Raw genomic sequence first — 22,397 nt, 5'->3', positions numbered from 1 at the left:
TCTCACTCAAAGTGCAAAACTATACACCAAATCTCCAAAACCATAAGCCATTTCTCAGCCTTTGACTTTTCAATTACATAAAACACTTTTTTCAAAATGCTACACTTATTCACCAGGTCACACACACTCCTCACATGTGCAAAAACTAATTGCTTAATCTGAACTGAGCTAGACAATGACATCGCTGAATTCAGCGATGAACTGACTTTAACTGAAAATTGAGTGTTTAATCTTGTCATTTTAAATTGCTGACACACTATTTTCATATTTTGATATTGTGAAGTTGCTTAGACACAATCTGTATTGTTAAGAGTGCTATATAAATAAAGGTGACTATAGTTCTTATTCATTCTTTCAGTTTTAGTTAGTTCTAGTTAGATACTTCAAGTTAAAGGGGAAAAAAAGAAGTATGTGTTTTTAAATATATTTAATTTTATTTCATTTAATGAGTATTTCTTTTTTTGTTTTTGTCTTTTAGTTTTAATTTTAATGATACTAACGTTTAGGGATGAAGTGAATTTGATTCTTGAGATCTTTAAAATTAAGCATTGGACAGAGACGAACAAATTCTGCTGCATTTGTTTTTATATTATAACATCAATCAATCAGGAGAATGAAAATCATATATGGAAGTTTCAGATGTTTGTGAACATCTTCTGAATGAAGACTTCACACACACACACACACACACTCTCTCTCTCTCACACACACACACACACACACACACACACTCTCTCACACACACACACACACACACACACACACAGAGCGTCCTGTGATCGATTCTAATTCTAGACTAACTAGTGGGTCGATGTGTGAGCGCTGGAGTCGTGCACAGACCAGAACCACAGCTAGTTAAAGCCAGCGGTTAGTCCTGATGTCACCAGCTGAAGACGTGTCCGCTGCACTCATCAACCAATCAGGCGCATGTACTGCTCCTGCAGCTCATCATGTGACGTCTCACACACACACACACACACACTTCACACACACCTGATCAGAAGTTTGGACTTAGTGAGTTTCTAAAGAAATTAATACTATTATTCATCAAGGCTGCATTAAATTGATCAAAAGTGAGAGTAAAGTCATGTATAATGTTACAGTAGATTTCTATTTCAAATAAATGCTGTTCTTTTGAACTTTCTATTCATCTGTGAATCCTGAAAAATAAAATGCATCACAGTTTCCACAAAAATATTGTGCAGCACAACTGTTTTCAACATTGATAATAATCAGAAATGTTTGTTGAGCAGTAAATCAGTATATTATTATGATTTCTGAGGATCATGTGACACTGAAGACTGGAGTAATGATGCTGAAAATACAGCTGCAGATCACAGAAATACATTACAGTTAAACACATATTCACACAGAAAACAGATATTTTATATTCTAATAATATTTCCCAGTTTTTACAGTATTTTTAATCAAATGAATGCATCCTCGGTGAACAGAAGAGACATTAATTCACAATCTTGAGCCTCATTCTGTCACATTAACAAGCCGAAGACGCCGTGTGTGATTTATTGTAGGCTCATGAACAATGTTCCCTGAAGAGGATTTCACAGCGATGCCAGAGAAGGACAGAGTTTTGTGTGTAGAACATAATAATCATCTAAAGAACCTTTAGTGGTTTCAAGGATAGTAAAGGGTTTTTTTGTCTGTTGTTTTTGACTTGTCGGACACAAATCAAAATATTGGATATCAAATGAATCAGTCTGATTTTAGTGTAAAAACAGCTTCATAAAATGAATCTTCAACAGCAGGTCTGCAAAATTAGAAATGAAAATGTGTTAGAAGTTGAATATCAAGTTCAACCAAAGCCAGTGTTATATAATGTGTTCAGTTAAAGTGTAATGTATGAATATGACTCCGAGCATCAGTGATGATGATTTTAATGGCTTTCCTCTGTAAGCATCATACAGTTATGTACATACATTAATACAATACTGTATGTACTGTATAATAAATGCAGCTCTTCTTATGAATGATAGAGCTGCTCTGCAGCTTTACAGCAAACCTTAAAGATGATGAATCTGATCCTCAGGAGCCTTACAGAACACAATTTATACAAAGCACATACAATTACAAAAACTTATACTAAACTAAAAACTGAAGATACAAAAATAAAAGCTTAAAACTTAAAATATAAATGTACACTGTTTCTGTATAATTGTGTACTGTATCCAGATATCTCTATTCACTATCGTACTGGCGAAACTATCCAGTGCATATTTGTGTTTGCACCCTGGACAGCATCAAAGGTTTCTATTTGAAACCTCTCATTATAACAAAACTTCACGAGATCATGATGCACTAAGATGAGGAACAGCTTGTCAGTGATTATAAAGGGAGTGCTCTTTGTGTGCTTTCTAGGCTTTATATAATCCATTCAGAATTTGTGTAAAACTTTAGCTTTTCGGGCATGATATCTACATATTATGTGGGATTCATACTCTGCAATTCAGCAACGCATGGGACAAAAATATACGTGAAAATGTATGTGCATTGAGCCTAGAGCACACTCTCTAATTTCTGAAGAGCCCTCGGTAGTTAATTCTGGATAAAACTGTGTTGGAGCTGTTCTCATGAGTTTTGTTCATTTCCCCCATGAAAATCTCTATACAGTTAGAGTAAACATTAACGCTTCATTGAATACTCATCGTGATTCTTCACATGAACAGATCAGTAGTTTGCTGAAAGGAACACTCCACTTTTTTTGGAAATAGACTCATCTTACAACTCCCCAAGAGTTAAACAGTTTTACAGAGTTTTACCGTTTTTGAATCCATTCAGCCGATCTCCAGGTCTGGCGGTAGCACTTTTAGCGTAGCTTAGCATAGATCATTGAATCGGATTAGACCATTAGCATCTCGCTCAAAAATGACCAAAGAGTTTTGATATTTTTCCTATATAAAGTTGTGATTTTCTAGACCGTTAGGGTTAAGGTTAGGGTTTTTATTTTTGGTCGGTCTTAGTACACGATGTAACTACAGGAGAGTCAAGCTTTAAATAAGAAAATTATCTAAACTCTTTGGTCATTTTTGATGACCAACTGCTAATGGTCCAATCCGATTCAATGATCTATGCTACGCTACGCTAGACCCGGCTGAATTGATTCAAAAAAGGTCAAACTCAACTGTTTAACTCGAGGGGACTTGTAAGATGAGCCTATTTCCAAAAAAAGTGGAATGTTCCTTGAAGTCAGATTCACTGAAACTGAAGCTTCGAAGGTCTGCTTATCAGAGATGAACTGAAGGGGCTGGTAATTAATATGAGCATGTTTGATGACTGTATAACATCATGCGTCGCTATCATGTCTACGATATAAAGAGGATAAAGCGGCTCCTTCAGCGGGACGAGATTAAACACTCCCAATGCGTCTATTCACATCAATTACTCGCACAGACAAAAGGCCAATTTGTTTTTGCAAAGCCTGATACGCAGCTAATGCTCTGAGCTCAGACGAGAACATGGCACAACGCTAATAGCCCTGAACGCTGTTCCTCGCGCGGCGAGCATAAGCCTGTCAGACGCAGGGGAAGCGTTTCCGGCGCAGTTCGCTTCACGCTCATCAGAAACAGAGGCTTGCGGAGCTGACGACAGGAAACCGGAGGTTCAGGTCAGAGCCTATAGAGACACTTCATGCTTCAACAAAACACACACTCTCTATGCTTCAACCAGTTCAGGGGCTCCAGTCTGTACATTCACAGTCATGCACTGGCAGGAGCTTTTACTCAGATCACGCATTACACCGGATCAAGCTGCTGCCAGCGCCACCTACTGTCTGATCCACTGAAACACAGATCTGAGCGCTGATCAAACACACAATGACTATGCCATTCTACATGTAAATCACTTTATGTGTTTTTCTACCTTTCTTCAACTTATTACATTTTTCTGGATGTATATTATGTTTGTTTTTTTTAATTCCACATCATTCTTTTTCTAGATTACCTAAAGTTTTTTTTTTCTAATTTGCCTTATTTAATTTTCTAGATGTATATTGTGTTAAGTTTTTACATCCTACTTTTTAAATTATTTTACTACTTTTTTTTTCTTTTTATTATTACATTTTTCTAGATTTATATTGCATTGAGGTTATTAGTTTAATCCCACATAATTAATGTTTGTAGATTATCTAAAGTTTTCATGTATTTCTATTTATTTGCTATCTGCTTCTTTTTTCTAGATGTATATTACATTAAGGTTTTTTTTTTTTATTCCACTTAATTAATTTAGTAGATTACCTATTTTTTTGTATTTATTTCAACTTTAATTTTAATCTTTCTATATGTATATTATATTGAGGTTTTGTAATACTTATTTAATGTTATATAAGTATATTGTTACATTCTTTTTCTTCATTCTACTTTTCAATATTTTTTCTAGGTGTTTATTCAATTCTACTTATTTATTGTTAAATTGATGTGTATTAGGTTAAGGATTTTTATGTAACTTAACTTTAAAAAAAAAGTATATTATGTTAAGTTTTTTTTTCCCCAATTTGACTCATTCATAAATAAATATATATGACCCTGGACCACAAAAGCAGTCATAAGTGTACATTTTTTGAAACTGAGATTTCTACATCATCATTTTCATCATCATCATTTTCTGAATATATAATCTTTCCATTAATGTATGGTTTGTTATGATAGGACAATATTTGTCTGAGATACAACTATTTGAAAATCTGGAATCTGAGGGAGCAAAAAAATCTAAATATTGAGAAAATCTCCTTTAAAGTTGTTCAAATGAAGTTCTTAGCAATGCATATTACTAATCAGAAATGAAGTTTTGATATATTTACGGTAGAAAATTCACTGAATATCTTCATGGAACATGATCTTAATATCCTAATGATTTTTGGCATAAAAGAAAAATGGATAATTTTGAGCCATACAATGTATTGTTGTCTATTGCTACAAATATACCCCAGAGACTTAAGACTGCTTTTGTGGTTCAGGGTCACACACATATATATATATATTGTGACGAGTCGGCTGCCTCCCCCCTGTCCATCATCGCCACCCCGTCCCATATTCGCCGCCCTTCACCAGGCTCCCGACAGGAGTGGGTGTGTGAGAGAGGAGGGGCGCTGCAACAGCCAGGGCTGGCGGCGTGTGATGAGGCGCACCTGACGTGAATAGAGCCTCATCGCCGCCGCCGTTAAATGCCGAACGCGCCTCTCCTCGGGAGACCGGTCTCTCCCCCTTGCATGCACGCTGGTGTCCTCGTGGGTCCAGGAAAGGGAGCGTAGAGGGAACTACCTGCCGCCGTCAGAGACGCGAGCGGCCGGACCCGCAGTCCGGCCGACACTGCACCCGCGATACGGCCGTCGGGCAAGGAAGCCGGGCCGTGGAATCCCGTCGAGCACCCGGGGACGAAGGAGTTGGACGAAGCCGCCACAGAAGCCGCCGTCACCCGCGCCCCGGGACCTCCAGACGGGAGCGCGTGCGGCCGCCGGACTCCGCCCCTTACCTGGACCCTTCCCTCCTGAACACTGCCCTCCTTCACGAGCCCCGCAGCACAACGAGGACACCAGATCCCTGTTTATTTTGGACACTTTTCCCCCTTTGGACACTTTATTTTAAATATTGTTTAATAAAAACCTCTCTGAGGCTTGACGCCACGCCCACTGTGTCTGTCGTTGGCTCCTCCTGCCACAATATATATATATATAAATTTAATTTCACTTATTTCATTTTTGTAGACATTTGTTACCTTATGTTTTTATCTACCTGTACTTATTTAGTATTCTCTGTTTTCTCATGTGTATATACAGTGTGTCTGTGAGTGTGTGGAGCTGGTGGGATGCAGACTGAAGTCTGTGTTGAATGAAACACGTTCTGATTCTGATTTGTTTGTGCAGTTCTGCACCTTATTAAGGGAAGCTCATCCCGTGTTTATGAGGTTCACAGGAGTCTCATCCATCCTCGATAGTAATTATGACGCTCCTGAAGAGATGATTTTATGTTTTATTCATCTGTTTCGCTCAGGAGTTTGCTCTGGGAATACTCTTCCTGTTTTAAACTGTGTTTGTCTCTGGTCTTGAGTTTATTGCGTCTGATGAAGGTTTACTGTCACAAATGTGCCGCTCAGGAAACATGAGGATCTTCATCATATAATAATAATATATTATATTTCACTTCACTGTTTTTACTGTATTTTTGATCACATAAATGCAGCCTCTGTGAGCAGAAGAGACTTCTTTTAGAAACACTGACCCCAAACTTTTGTACAGACGTGAATAATAACTCATTTTTTTGTTGTTCAAGTGTTGTGGAGTGAGAAATGAGCTAAAAGCTTGTGTAGCTTCAGTTTTACAATCATTCTCACCTCAACGGCACTGAACATGACTAATCTAGTATTACTCATGCGCTATCTAGTATGAGTCATGTGGGAAACAGAGAGAAAACTCAACAGTTGGCTAGAACGGAAATAAGTTAATTCAGAACACCTGACTCATTTCTTTGGGCTTTTCTATACAAACTTTCTAATTAACACACTAAGACTAACACACCATATATACAGTGTATAAGCATGATATTAATACTGCTCAGGATTCACTGTCCATCCAAACCCAACAGCACCAAACCCAGAGGAACCGAAGGAGAGCCAAGCGAACGTGAAGATGGGATTCACCGTCAGACTGAACCTTCCCATAATGCAGTGTGCCAGCTCAGGTCACATGACCATCATTAAATCATGAGGACAGCCGTTTGATTGAGCTTGTTTTAGTCAGGATTTCAGTGTCAGAGAAGCAGAGATTTCCATAAAAGCGCAGATGGAAGGGAAAATTCTGCATGTGATTTACTGCTGATGCACACATTAAATAACACAGACACAGCAGATCATTCCCATAATGACCAGCACAAATTACCACCTGCTTTAAGACATGCTTTTTTCAGGCGTTAAATAATAGTGCAAATACCCGTAATTTGAGGAGCGCAAACATTAGTAAATCTCATTGTGTGATTCATTTGAATACTCTCCTCCCATGCATTTTGGGTCAGAAAGGGAAACTCCTACAAATGCATATTCAATAAGTCGCAAAAATAACTGTGTCCACGTTTTTTCAGTGCTAATTCTTCACTGCGCGTCTTTAGTAAATCCTGACTGTTTTAATGGCAGAAGACGGTTTGTGCTGGCACAAGCTGCAAGTAAAACTGGGCCCTGAGTATATTTTTTGGAAAACATACTCTGATAATGTTTGTTTTAATTTCTATGTAATTTACTATTTACTACATTTATTTATTTAGTTTGTGCGTGTGTGTGTGCGTGTGTGGTACCTTTGAGGTCCAGGTTCCTGGCTCCATTAGAGTGCTGCGTCACGGTGCGAGAGTCGATCTTGAGCATGTGCACGTTATTGGTGTCGCGTGAAACCACCACGTTGTGCCACTGATTGTCGTTAAGCGGCTTCTCCGAGTTTCCCTTCATCAGAGACGGGCCGTTCCCCAGGTCAAACACATAGTGAACGTACCTGAAACACATACACACACACACAGGTCACCTCAAACACATGCTGAGATCCACGTCATCAAACCCTGACAGAGCGCTGAGTCAGCCGAAACTATTACTGTTACTATACTGAAATAAATGTGTGTTTTCATCACTGACAGCGGCAGGACGATGATGGGGTGAGAAACATATACTTTATTTAGTCTAAACACACACTTGCACGCTTCTTTTTACTTGTACAGTAGTTTTTGTTTAGTCTAATATACACTTCATTTAATCTAAATCTACACTTTGTTTAATTGTTATTCAATCTATATGTACAGTATATTTAGTATTCATTTAGTACACTTTAATTTTTTTTATCTAAACTTGTATATTTGTTTAGTCTTTTAGTCTAAAAGTACGCTTTTCATTTTTAATAACAAAAAAGAAAATGTCAAAACTATTTTATTTAGTTTAAACATATGATTTATTTAGTTTTCATTTGATAAAAATGAAAAAAGCAAAACTACTTTATTTAGTCTGAGCGTGCACTTTATTTCGTTTTTATTTAAATCTACCCTTCTTTTAGTCTTTATTTAGTCTGAATGCATGCTTTAATTTTGAATTAATCTAGATGTAGTTTATTTAGACTAAAATTATGCTTTATTTAGTTTTTAATGAATCTAAATATAATTTATTCTTTACTGAGTGCAGTAGAATGCAGTTTCTTAACAATGCTCACGCACTGAAGCAGATTTCTGAATACTTGTTTGTCTACTTTAGATTTCAGCAGCTCTAGAAAGGTTTTATATTTTGAGTTCTGATTAAACTGTGTCCTTATTTTCACAGCACAAATGAGCGAGTCACTCTTCACTGAATGAAACTCATTTCCTGTGCTCGATTTATTCTCATACCGTAGTAAATGTTGCTTTCTAGTGTTTTCCCTTCAAATATTGATTATAAAACACCCAATTATTGTGTTCATCGCAGATAAAAACTGTGAAAAATGAGCTGCGTTCTTTGACTGCTCATAACGGCGTGAACAATGACTGCAGCGAAGCTCTTTAAACACGTCTCCAGCACCCACACCGCACATCTGTTGCTTAGAAACACAATTCTCCAGAATGATCAGAGTCTCTGAAGAGTTTGTGTGTGAAGTGAGTCAGTGTTCACTCCTCTTCCCCTCATACAAACTTTCTGCACTGACAAAAACAATCTGCTGCTCATCTTCATTTCACATGGATGCCCTTCAGGCCATCATCTCCATCTGTATGTTTATCACTCACCAGATTCACCTGAGAGGAGATCTGCAGCGAAATATGATGAACGCTAAAACTATTAAAGTTCTAAAATGTCTGAAACTGAAAATAAATTACACCTGTAAAAATGTGATGAAATATTTAAATGATAAACACTAAAAATTACATAAATTAAAATGAAAACAGAAAATATAAAAACAACTGCCAATTCAAAATATTAATTAATACCATAATAGTATATAAATAATACTAAAATAACACAGTTAAACAAACTTAATGCAAAGCACAAAACTTGTTGCACACAGAAAGATCTCTTTAATATCTCAATTATTTTTCAAAGAAAATAATGTGATGCAAATGGAGACTTTACTGCTTCTCAGATATTTCTCCTGAGAAAATGAGCTCTGCAATCTTTGGTGTTTCAGAAGAGATCTCAGACTGGGCTCAGATTTGCCAAGATACCAAAGCCTCGACATGAACTCCATGCACATTTTATTGCATCTAATGTCTTACTGCTTCTGGAGAAGGTGAAGTGTGTAATTCTGCACAATAACAGACTGATTCTGAATCAGTTTTCCTAATCCCAGGACCAGTGTTGGGGAAAGTTACTTTTAAAAGTAATGCATTACAATATTGTGCTAAATATTGTAATGCATTACAAAAACGCGGAGATAAACAATACCCCCCCGAGGCGACGGATCAAGAAACACTGCGGGAAGCGCGCTGGAATTCGAGTCAGACTCAGGAAAAGGGCTCACAGTCCTCCTCTTCCAAGCATTCTCCTCGCTAATGTCCAATCCTTGGAGAATAAGATGGACGATCTTAGAGCCAGGATTAGTTTCCAACGGGACATAAGGGACTGTAACATCCTTTGTTTGTCAGAAACGTGGCTTTCGTCCTCGGTCCCGGACACTGCTGTAATGCCGAGTGATAACTTCTCTGTCTTTCGGTCGGACAGAACAGCAGAGGCCGGTAAATCCAGGGGTGGAGGAGTATGTTTCATGATCAACAAGAAATGGTGTGTTCCCAGGAATATCTCCATTCTGTCACGTTCCTGCTCGCCTCATCTGGAACATCTTTCCGTTATTTGCCGCCCATTTTATCTGCCCCGGGAGTTTTCATCGATCATTGTTACAGCTGTGTACATTCCACCACAGGCGGACACCGGCTTGGCTTTGTCTAAACTTCACGATGTGCTCAGCGGCTACACTAACAAACATCCTGACGCTGCCTTCATAATTGCGGGGGACTTTAACAAAGCCAACCTCAGACAGGTCATGCCGAACTTCCATCAACATGTATCCTGTCCAACTAGAGGACCAAACACACTGGATCATTGCTACACTCAGTTCAAGGATGCCTACAAAGCCCGCTCACTACCGGCTTTTGGCAAATCGGACCATGCCGCCATTTTCCTCACACCGGGATACAAACAAAGGCTCGTTCAGGAACCTCCGGTGCAGAGAGTAGTGACGCGCTGGTCCTCCCACTCAGAGACTATGCTGCAGGCGGCGCTTGATGACGTCGACTGGGACATGTTCCGGGCGAGTTCTTCTGACGTCAGCGAGTTCACAGATGTAGCATTAAGCTTCGTAAACACGCTAACCGAGCAAGCTACAGAAACAATAACGATAAGGACATTCTCCAATCAGAAACCGTGGGTGGACAGAACAATCCGTGCCGCGGTTAACACACGCACTGCCGCTTACAATGAGGCTCTTCTGTCTGGGAATACGAGCGAGTACAAAGCATCGTGCTATGCTCTCCGTCGTGCAGTAAGAGCCGTCAAACACAGATACAGAGAGAGAATTGAGTCTCATTTCCAGCTCAACGACTCTCGACGGATGTGGCAGGGACGGAAGACCATCTGTGACTTCGGAAACAAATCCTCCGCGGAGGTGAGAGCAGATCTGTTGCTGGCCGACGAGTTAAACATCTTCTTCGGCCGCTTCGATGGCAACGGCGGCGGCGCGTCTCTGCCGACCAGCGCATCAGGAAGCAGCAGGCAGAGCAGCGATGATCCTGTAATCACCGTGTCGGAGGATGAGGTTCGGAGGACGCTAAAGAGAGTGAACGTCAGGAAAGCAGCCGGACCTGATGGGATAACCGGCCGTGTTCTGAGGTCCTGCGCCGATCAGCTCGCTGGTTTGTTCACGTCTATCTTTAATGAGTCCCTTGCTACCTCCGTGGTTCCCACTTCATTCAAAAAATCCATTATTATCCCTGTGCCTAAGAACAATAAACCCTCTTGCCTGAATGACTATCACCCAGTTGCCCTCACATCTATAGTCATGAAGGTTTATGAGAGACTTGTAAAGAGCCACATTTGCTCCTCCATCCCTGATACTCTGGACCCTCTTCAGTTTGCCTATCGCCCAAACAGATCCACGGACGATGCCATTTCTCACGTTCTCCACTCTTCCCTCACACACATGGACAGCAACAATGGGAATTATGTAAGGCTGCTATTCATTGACTATAGCTCAGCTTTCAACACTATAATCCCCATCAAGCTGGCATCTAAACTCACAGACCTCGGCCTAAACTCCTCACTCTGTGACTGGATTGAAGACTTCCTCACCGGCAGACCTTAAGTGGTGAAAGTTGGCCAGTTCACCTCAAATTCCATCACTCTGAACGTAGGAGCCCCACAGGGCTGTGTCCTGAGTCCCCTGCTCTACTCTCTCTACACGCATGACTGCGTGTGCTCTCACAGCTCCACATCTATTGTCAAATTCGCTGATGATACTGTGGTTCTGGGCCTCATCTCCAACAACGATGAGACCGCATACTTGGATGAGGTAGAGAGTCTCACATCATGGTGCCAGGACAACTGTCTCTCTCTGAATGTGAGCAAAACTAAAGAGCTGATCATGGACTTTAGGAAGAGACAGCAGCAGCCCTACACTCCTCTTATGATCAGTGGGACCCCTGTGGAGAGGGTGAGTAGCTTCAAGTACCTCGGTGTAAACATCTCCGAGAACCTGACTTGGACTACACACATCCAAACACAGGTCAAGAAAGCCAGGCAAAGACTGTACCATCTGCGACAGCTGAGGAAATTCAGGGTCTCACCAGCAATCCTGAAAACTTTCTATTCAGGGACCATAGAAAGTGTATTGACTCAGTGCATCTCAGTGTGGTATGGAAACAGCTCCAATCAGGACTGCAAAGCACTACAGAGAGTTGTGCGCTTAGCTGAGCGCATCTCAGGGTCTGCTCTCCCCTCTCTGCAGGACATCTACCTCAAACGCTGCAAAAGTAGAGCTGTCAAAATAATCAAGGACTCAAATCACCCTGGTAACCGACTATTCACTTTGCTTCCATCTGCTTCAAACTGAGAGACTTAGGAGGAGCTTCTTCCCCCAGGCCATCAGGCTCCTAAACTCTAACTCTGTGTCATAACATCACTTGACTCCATGTAAATATCACCATATCAATAAGCTATTCATAATTTTTCTCTACCTCATATTGCTGCTATTTAAATACCCTGTACAATTTGTTTGCACATTATTTTTGCACATTCCTCTTATTACTATTTAAGTCAACAACATACTGACCTGCACATTTATATTTATATTTTTTATCTTATCTTTTATTTTATTTTATTCTTTTATTTTATTTTTTCTACTTTTCTTCTCTTAATATTTGTATACTTTATAATTGCACTGTCCTTGGAGCGGACCTGACCTACATTTCACTGCTGGTTATACTCTGTATAATTGTGTATGTGACAAATAAAACTCTTGAATCTCCCTAAAAAAGTAACTAATTATGTTACTTGGTTACTTTTTATGGAAAATAATGTGTTATGTTACTTTTGAGTTTGACCTTTTAAATCTGGCCAGGGCTTTCTTGTAGTTTTTAATATAAAAAAAGTTATTCATGTACAAATGTAGAAGCCCTTTTACACCAAATGTGAAGTGAATCCGCCTCAGGCTGAAGGAAATGTAGATTCAGGTCTGTACAGTAGAGGATGCCGCTCAAACTAATCACATGAAGAATATGACGCAGGAGAAGAAAGTTCAACTCTATTCAGAAATAACTGAAATCAAACACAAATGTGTTATTTTTGCTTAGTATGGTTGAATCAAAGGTCAGTAGCAAAGACATTAGTTAATAAAATTGGATTGAACACATAAATGATATTTGTCTTATTTAACATATTTAATTATTGCAGGTTTGTATAATATTCGGAGTTTGCGTTTGACTGTTTTTATTGATTTTGAGGAATGTGTTTTAGTTCAGGTGAGATGAGTAAATACATGTTGATATTTAGTCTAGAACTACAGTAAGATCATGTTCACATACAACGATCTGCACTTACTCCTGATTTCTCTCAACATGGCAACACCAGAGCTGTCACTCAATACATCAGAAACTGGAGATACTTATTTGAAAAAGTAACTCAGATACTATCTTATAAATGAAAAAGTAATGTGTTACTTTACTAGTTACTCAGTAAAGTAATTAAAAAGTAATTTGATTGTGTTACTTGTAATGCGTTGTCCCCAACACTGCGAAAGACATTAAACGGTGAAACTCTGCAGAACGACACAAGATGCGACTGACCCTTTGACCAGCTCCACCACGATGAAGTCGCTGCCGTCGCCGCTGTTGAAGAGCAGCAGGCCGTCGGTGCTGGTGGTCTTGAACTGGAAGAACAGGTGCATGGATGCGTACGCCTGCAGCGTGGCCAGCGCCAGGTAACTGCCCTTGTTGAGGAAGGTCACGGGATCGGCAATGATGTGGCGCATGCCGAAGCGGGCGTTCAGCTCGCAGTACGAGATGTCTCCATTCTTACACTGGTCCAGGTACGGCACGCCGTTCAGCGCCAGGCCCTGCAGGTGCCCGATGAAGTTAGACGGCACCACAGAGATGAACCTGCGCTCCGTCATGATGCCCGTCTCGATGTTGTGGAGCTCCAGACGCGTGTGATCGCCGGTCATCTGACCTGCAGGACACAACCACAGTCATGACATGCACAGCCAATGCTGGAGTCACAGTATTGTGGCATTATACCACCATACTTCCCCAGCTTCAGAGCAGTACATTAAGACAAACATCTTATTTTACACATTTCCAGACATGTTATGTTTAAGTATGCAAACGAGGCTTTATCTAATTACATAAGCACTCATTTGCATGCATTTCCAGAACAGAAATCTAAAGTCATAATACTCATAATTCTTGTTTAATTTTGTTGTCATATTAGAGTTAAAGGTTTTTACTGAAGGGATTCTGGATTTCTCTTTTCATCACTCCATAAATCAGAAAATACTGGTAATAGACAGAAAGAAGTGCGTTCTCACCACGTTTTTAGGAATTAAATGTTATAAAAACTCATGTGAATGAAATATGAACAAACCCCACAATAAAAACCTTCAGAATATAGATAGGAATAAAACTCTAAGTTTTGGTGTCTGTAAGTGCTGCTGAAGTGGAGGAAAAACTCTTTAAAGATCTGCTTAGTAATTCAATTCTACAGATGCAAATAGATAAAGTGTAACAAAATAAACACTTAAATGTGTATTTTAGATGTTTTCTTTCCACTTGCTAAAAAGAAGAAGATCTAAAAAGAAGAAGATCATTAAAGGAGCTAAAATGCTAAAAAGCAACGGTGTTTTCGTGTTTTTTGTCTTGTAATTCGCAATGTTTTTGTACATCTTCGTTTCGTCTACCAGTCTTTAAGCGCGCATACAGTCGTGAGTTTCTGCTCGATGTCGGCAGAATCACATTTTTAGAGTTAAACTCAGCACACGCCGAAGAGCTGCGGGACCTCGGACTGCTCCGAAAGCCTACTCCATCACCGACCCCCACTACTGTACCTCGCCCACAGCGGAGGCGCTACAAGCAGCGTGAGAGGAAGCAGAAGAGGGGTAAGCGCGGAGGTATCCAAGCTAGGCTAGCGGCCAACCCACCCAGCTATCCCCACCATCGTACTGGCGAACGTACGCTCTTTGAACAATAAACTGAACTACATCCGACTACTTCGCTCTACTCAGATGACTGTAAGAGACTGTTGTGTTTTTGTGTTCATGGAAACATGGCTTAACAACAGCGTACCGGACTGTGCCATACAGCTCGACAAGTTAACATGCTATCGAGCTGACAGAGCTCTCGTCGACGGAGGTAAGATCCGCGGCGGCGGGCTTTGTGTTTACATCAAAGATGCATGGTGCCGCTACGCTGTTGTGGTCTGCAAACACTGCTCACCCTTGGTGGAGTTTATGATTATTAAGTGCCGGCCGTTCTATCTACCGAGAGAATATACAGCTATACTGCTCGTTGCTGTATACATCCCTCCCAGCTTCAACAACAACAACAGGAGTGAGGCACTAAATGATCTGTACCAGCACACCAGTGAGCAGCAGACAGCCCACCCAGATGCTTTTCTTATCTTGGCTGGGGATTTCAACCACGCAGACTTAAAGAGTGTGTTCCCAAAAATACATCAACACATAGACTTTCCAACAAGGGGAAAAAATACTTTGGACTTTGTTTACACCAACCAGAGAGGAGCCTACAAGGCCCTCCCCCTCCCCCACCTCGGAGCCTCAGACCACATCACTGTCATGCTAATGCCTGCATACAGACCGCTCGTCAAAGTCATCAAACCAATACACAAACAGATTCAAGTGTGGCCGGAAGGGTCGTCAGAGGCACTTCAAGACTGTTTCGACACCACTGACTGGAATATGTTTAAACAGGCTGCCACATACAACAACACTACAGACCTCCAAGAGTACTCAGAGACTGTCACTGCCTACATCTCCAAGTGCATTGATGATGTAACGGTCACAAAGTCCATCATTGTCAGGGCCAACCAGAAGCTGTGGATGACAGGGGAGGTTTACAGACTTCTGAAGGCTCGGAACGCTGTCTTTAGAGCTGGAGATGAGGAGGGCCTGAAGACAGCTAGGGCCAACCTTTCCCACGGCATCAGAGAGGCCAAGAGACAGTACTCCAGGAGGATAGCCCATCGTTTCAGCGACAGCAGAGACACTCGGAGCCTGTGGCAGGGGATACAGACCATCAAGGACTACAAGCCCCCACCACAGACCTGTGACAGCACCATCCACCTGCTGAACGAGCTGAATACCTTCTTTGCTCGCTTCGAGGCACAAAACAGCACCACTGCACAGAAGACTCCACCTCCTCCCGGTGGGTGACCAGGTGATGACGCTGTCCCCGGACAGTGTGAGGAGATCCCTCAGCAGGATCAACGCACGCAAAGCTCCGGGTCCTGACAACATTCCTGGACGTGTACTGAGAGACTGTGCAGTGGAACTCACTGATGTCTTCACAGACATCTTCAACATCTCGCTAAATCAGGCCGTTGTCCCCACATGCTTCAAAGCTACCACCATCATTCCAGTCCCGAAGAAGTCATCTCCATCCTGTTTCAATGACTACCGTCCAATAGCACTCACTCCTATTCTCATGAAGTGCTTCGAACGGCTAGTCATGCACCACATCAAGTCTGTCCTCACCCCTTCCAGTTTGCATATAGGTCCAACCACTGTCCTCCACCCAGCCCTCACACATCTGGACAAAAAAGACTCATATGACAGAATGCTGTTCATAGACTTCAGTTCAGCATTCAACACAATCATCCCTCAACAGCTCACTCACAAACTGGTCCAGCTGGGGCTCAACACCTCTCTGTGCAACTGGCTGTTGGACTTCCTGACCGGGAGACCTCAAGCAGTACGGGTCGGCATTAACACATCCAGCACCATCACACTGAACACTGGGGCCCCCCAAGGATGTTTGCTGAGCCCCCTCCTCTTCACTCTGCTGACCAACGACTGCACACCGTCACACAACTCCAACCTGTTCATTAAGTTTGCGGATGACACAACTGTGGTGGGTCTCATTAGCAACAGAGATGAGACAAACTACAGGAGCGAGGTGAGCCGCCTGGCTGGGTGGTGCAGTGACAACAATCTCTCTCTGAATGTGGAGAAGACGAAGGAGATTGTTGTTGACTTCAGGAGAGTACACACTCAGCATGCCCCTCTGACCATCAACGGTGCGACTGTGGAGAGAGTGAGCAGCACCAAGTTCCTGGGTGTGCACATCACAGAGGACCTCTCCTAAAAACACTGTAGCACTGGCCAAGAAAGCACAGCAGCGTCTCTACTTCCTCCGCAAACTGAGAAGAGCCAGAGCCCCTGCCCCCATCATGTGCACCTTCTACAGAGGCACCATCGAGAGCATCCTAACCAGCTGCATCACTGTGTGGTATGGCGCTTGCAACGCATCCTGCCGCAAGTCACTTCAGCGCATAGTGAGAGCAGCTGAGAAGATCGTTGGTGTCTCTCTCCCCACCCTCCAGGACATTTACAGCACCCGTCTCACCCGCAAAGCCCTCCGCATTGCAGGTGATCCCACCCACCCGACACACAGCTTCTTCAGTCTGCTGCCATCAGGGAGGGGACTGCGGAGTCTCCAGGCGAGGACCAGCAGACTGAAGGATAGCTTCATACATCAGGCTGTCAGGAAGCTGAACTCCCTCCCGTCCTTGCCCCCCCTCCCCTCTTTTACCCCATGCAACACTGAACTCTGACACTATGAGCCCCCCCCCCTCACCAACTTAAAAACTGTGACCAGCACCTGTCACTTGTGCAACATTGGACTGATCACTAACTCATCCAACATTGACTGCAAACTACCTCTTCAGATAGTCTGATATAAGGACTGTTCTCCCTACTGACAAGCTCTTCTTGCACTACACATATATCTGCACAGTTTTGTTTTATTTAACTGGTTTGCACTCTATCTATTCTGCCATGGGCCTTATGCCACTTTATTTTTTATTTTTTTTTCTACAATGTCGTCATTTGTTTAGCTGTATACTGGTATGTACATATGTTTAAACTGTATTATCTGTATTTGAACGTGTTTAATGTTAACTGTATGCACCAAGGGTCTGAGAGTAACGCAATTTCAATTCTCTGTATGTATGCGCCGTACATGTGGAAGAATTGACAATAAAGCAGACTTGACTTGACTTGACTAATCAGAAATGCTGTGTCTATCATTCATCTGTGCGTTCTGATTGGCTGACGTTTCTGTGGTGGGTGGGATTTGGGGCTTTAAATAGTGACTGTTTGCTATTAAACTGCAGTTTCATCTTCCTCCCACCTGAGCTCATGATCAAAGCTTGATGAAGGATGAGTTTCTACCTTCCACAGTCACGTTATCCACGGACAGCTGCAGGTTCCTCCCACGCCGAACCACTTTCACCGAGTGCCACTCGTTATCATTCAGTTTCTGACCGGCCGTCAGGATCTCTGGACCTTTACCTGCAGCAGGAGAGAGTGGTCAGATACACACACACACACACACAGAAATGCGCAGGCACGCGCACACACACACACACACAGAAATGCACGCATGCACACACAAAAACGCACACAATCAAACACACTCTCACACACACATACTGTGAGGAGATATCTACACACACAAACACACACACACACACACAGAAGTGCACACACACACTCACACTCAAGCACGCACGCACGCATGCACACACACACACACACTCATACTGTGAAGAGATATCTGTGCACACACACACTATGAGGAGATATCTGCACACGCACACACACACACACATAATGTGAAGAGATATCTGCGCGCGCACACACACACACACGTGGATCTGTCGTTGTGATGATGTTCACTGATGTTGGCAGACAGATCTGACAGAACATGAATGTTCAAGCGTCTTCATTTCACCTGGACGTGCTTCAGTTTCTAATCTCCATCCATCATTCACTAGCTCCACCTGCATAGATCTGCAGTGAAATGTGACGAATGCTAAAGCTGGTTTATGTTTTAGCAGTAGAGGGTAAGTTAAATTCAGGATTTTATTTACCATTAACCAAGACACACAGAATTCAACTTATTATAATGTTACTGTTCACAAAACTTAACCTAAAACTGAGTCATTCTCAATCACTGAAATGAAGCTGAAATTAAATCAAATATTAATATAAAAAAAAAAAAAAACTCTAGGTACTAAAAATTACTATAAATAAAACTGTAATAAAACTAAGCCAATGGAAAAAAATAATAAAAATGACAAACACATAACAAAATTACTTAAAGTTAAAATTAGAAATGTTGTCTAAATGAAATAAGTATATAGTGGAGATCAAAATTAGAGAAAGATTTCGAGGTCATTGCTTAGTCCTATTTGAAGTTATCCTACCAGGAGTAAAAGCACAGTTTTTATGCGTATTTCATTAGTTAAATATATTCTGAGGCACAGTATAAAACTTAAATTTTAAAATTGAAAAACAACAGAGATCAAAATAAAGAACATACCTCCCAGTTATTGGTGTTAATCTGGCACCTGGTGCTAATTTCCTTAATTATCTGACAAACCCTATTTAACTGTCAGTCAAACTTTTACTGACTTTGCAAGATAGTGAGCCGTTCTAAAGTGACAGAGTCTCCGACAAAGAGAAGTTTGTTGTTCCAAAAACATGATTTCTTGAATATTGCATCTTTACGATATCACAAACTCATTCAAGTCCCCTAAAAAGGCTAAAGACAGGATAATATAGAGAATCTCAATGGGGAATCGGTTCAGCACTGCAGCTGGAATTGCTCTCCAGTTCAGCGCTGAACAGGGTCAGGATCTCGGCACATTTAAGAGAAGTTGGACTGAAAGCAGACTGCAGTGACAAAACCTCTCACCAGCAGAGGAGAACTGCTCAAAAGTTCACTTCAGTAATGAGAGCAAGTTTAATTTATTTGAGTCCGAAGGGAAACATTGTTCAGCATCAAACTGGGGAAAGACTGAACCCTGAGTGTGTAAAGATATCAATGAAAGGTGGAGGAGGACGTGTAATTGTTTTCTGCAGCAGGAATTGGTCCTCTTACACAGATACATGGCAGAGTGAATGTAAATGTTTATCAGAACCTCCTGCGGCACCATTCAGTTCCTTACCTGCGTTCATGGCCCAATCTAAAGCCCTGAACGTCAGCAGAGACCAGGACAACTAGATGATCCCCAGAGACTGATCCCCAGTGAAGACCCTGTCTCCTAGACGGCCATCGGGACAAGACCACAGGAACCAGATGAGCCCTCTGCACAACCTGACTCTGCTGCAGCCTAGATTTAAACTGCTGATTTTGTCTGGCCAGAGGAGAATGACATTATTTCGACAAACTATTTCCCCGTCTAAATAATGTAAAGTTGATATAAAGCCACCCAGCTTTATATCAAGCTGATGTAAAGCTGCTTTGACAGAATTTGCATTGTTAAAAGTGCTATACAAATAATAGTGACTTGACTTGACAATCAGCCTGCAATTTTCTTTTGATCACTGTGTTTTCCACAAAATAAAGGGATTTTGTTGAAGTGCCTTGGTTATTTTGTCAAACACTGTTCTGCTAGCATGGTATGAATAATGAAGATTATATTATTTTTGAAAAAAATCTAGTGTTCATAAATTGTTCTCTAATTTTGATTTCCACTGTATGTTTAGGTACTAAAACTGAAATAGAATTACATCTATAAAAATACTTAATAATGTGATGTGAAAATAATGACAAAAGTAACAAAAATGACTCCAGCTAAAACGGAAAGATATAGATATAAACTTAAAATATAAAACTAAAAGGCAACTCAAAACATTGATATTGCTCATATACTGTAGTATTTATTACACTCATAGCTGAGAGATATGCAACAGTTCGACGGCACGAGTTGCCTCTGGGTTGCTTAGTTGGGGAGACTTCATTTCCAGTGATATCGTCGACTTGATCGCACAGGTACTATTAGAACTGAACTGAGCTGCACGATGACATCACTGAATTCAATGATCAACTGCCTTTAACTGAAAATCGAGTGTTTACTATTGCATTACCGACACACTATTTTCCTATTTACAGTGTTTCTCAGTTGTTTTGGTGCATTTCTCAGAACAGAAAGGAAATTTTCAAAACTACTTGTTCAACCTCCACATCATCTAGTCACTTGTGCACATCATAAAAGGGCTGCCACTAACGACTATTTTCATTTCGATTAATCTATCGACTAATTTTTCTGATTAATCGACTAATCTAAACGATTAATTTCCCACACACAAAAATCTTCAATTTTACTTAAGAATATTTTATTAAACCAAATGAAATCCAAATTTCTATGAAATCCTTTTTTAAAGCAAAAGTAAAGTGCAACACAGAGTGCAAGAAGCAGGTGTCCATCTCAGTTCAAATCACTGAAATCAGTTCAGTATTATAGTGTGAGAATGACAACATGTCCACGTGCTCTAATCTACTAATAATACAATTATATTCAAAAACACTTTTTAAAGGAGTATTTACCAGAAATATTATTTACCAGAATTTATTTAGGTGAAAAATGTAAATGTGCAGTATTCCTAAAGAAAAAAAAATATTTTTATATATATATATACATATAAAATAAATTAATTGGAGATGCTTTTTATTATTAAAATTTAATGGAACCATTAAAATGGAATCCAGAAAATAATGGAAAACAGAATTTGGTACAGATAAAACTGTAAAACTCAATTAAGTAGACTTTTTGATTAATAAAATAAAAAAAACTGAATTTGGAAATAAAACGGATTTCATAGGGCCCTATATTTAAATTTATGTATATATATTTTTTTTTTTTTTTTTTTTTGTGGTAATAAAAATAGATTTAAGTGAACAATAGCTTTTAAAATGACTTAAAATACATATATAATAGCAATGATGCAATAATAATTAGTTCAAATAAAGTATCAAAAGCAAGAAATTATATGGTTTTATTGAACAAAACCGTTAAAATACATAATATATTATAAACAATAGAGCTAATGTAGATTACGCATCACAACAAAGGCCTGCAGGGGAGCCAATGGCCTTATGATTATTTTTACACATTACTGCGCGATTTGCAGTGAGGGTTTGAGCTTTTGAGCTTTGAAACCGCGATGTATTATCCTGTGTTTGTGTAGATTTAAGTTCCCAGATGAAGGTTATAATAAACCCAAACTCACAACAACATGCAGAGATGAGTTTGAGACGCTCCACATGTAAATGATAACAGTTTCTGTGGAGCTGCTGTGAACGGAGCCGCTGTGAGACGCACGAGCTTAACCTACACGCATGCAAATAATTAAAGACCATATACTGAGTTAGAACTGCATCGCATATAATTATTTAATTAAATAATAGCGTTTGTGAATTCACAATTATGCTTAATTATGGTAATTAATTATACCACTTCTGGTATTTTGCCGGTTAGTCGACACGAGCAAAATGAAGTCGACGATTTTTAAAAATCGACTAGTCGACTAAAATCGACGAATCGCGACAGCCCTAAAAAGCAGTTTCTCATTCTCTTGAACAAGTTGCGATTGCTTTGGTACATTCATGCAATCAATTATGTACATTTGTCTGCTGTTTCCTACATTATCTGTTGCTATTGTCATGTTGCTCAAAATATATTATTTAGTTCTCTGTGCTATAGTCTTTCCCCTCAAAACATCTAGTCATTAGTTCGTGTAAGTCATTAGATGCAAAATGGTTGATCATAATTAATTCATCATTGATAGTTGTCATAAATTGTCAAGCATATTTTCTACACATCTCTATTAGACTTTTTGTAAATTTGCCATGAATTGTGCAAGTGAATCTTGACCCTCACTAATG

General features: G+C 40.5%; 1 protein-coding gene across 1 annotated transcript in view; it reads right to left on the bottom strand.

Moving 5' to 3' along the window:
• LOC306888454 (neurexin-2-like) overlaps positions 1-22,397 on the bottom strand; it is a gene marked incomplete at its 3' end in the record, with an annotated part of 552,351 nt that overhangs the window by 194,440 nt on the left and 335,514 nt on the right. Inside the window, exons 12-14 of the mRNA XM_079446766.1 lie at positions 17,897-18,016; positions 13,278-13,659; positions 7,296-7,486 (exon numbers count right to left, since the gene is read on the bottom strand). Coding sequence (XP_079302892.1) covers positions 7,296-7,486; positions 13,278-13,659; positions 17,897-18,016 — 693 coding nt within the window. The remainder of the gene's footprint in view (positions 1-7,295; positions 7,487-13,277; positions 13,660-17,896; positions 18,017-22,397) is intronic.

Source organism: Barbus barbus (assembly GCF_936440315.1).
Source record: "Barbus barbus genome assembly, chromosome: 2".
In the NCBI taxonomy this organism is placed as follows: Eukaryota; Metazoa; Chordata; class Actinopteri; order Cypriniformes; family Cyprinidae; genus Barbus; species Barbus barbus.
Note: the sequence above shows the minus strand (reverse complement) of the source record. Positions and strands in the feature narration are given on the sequence as shown.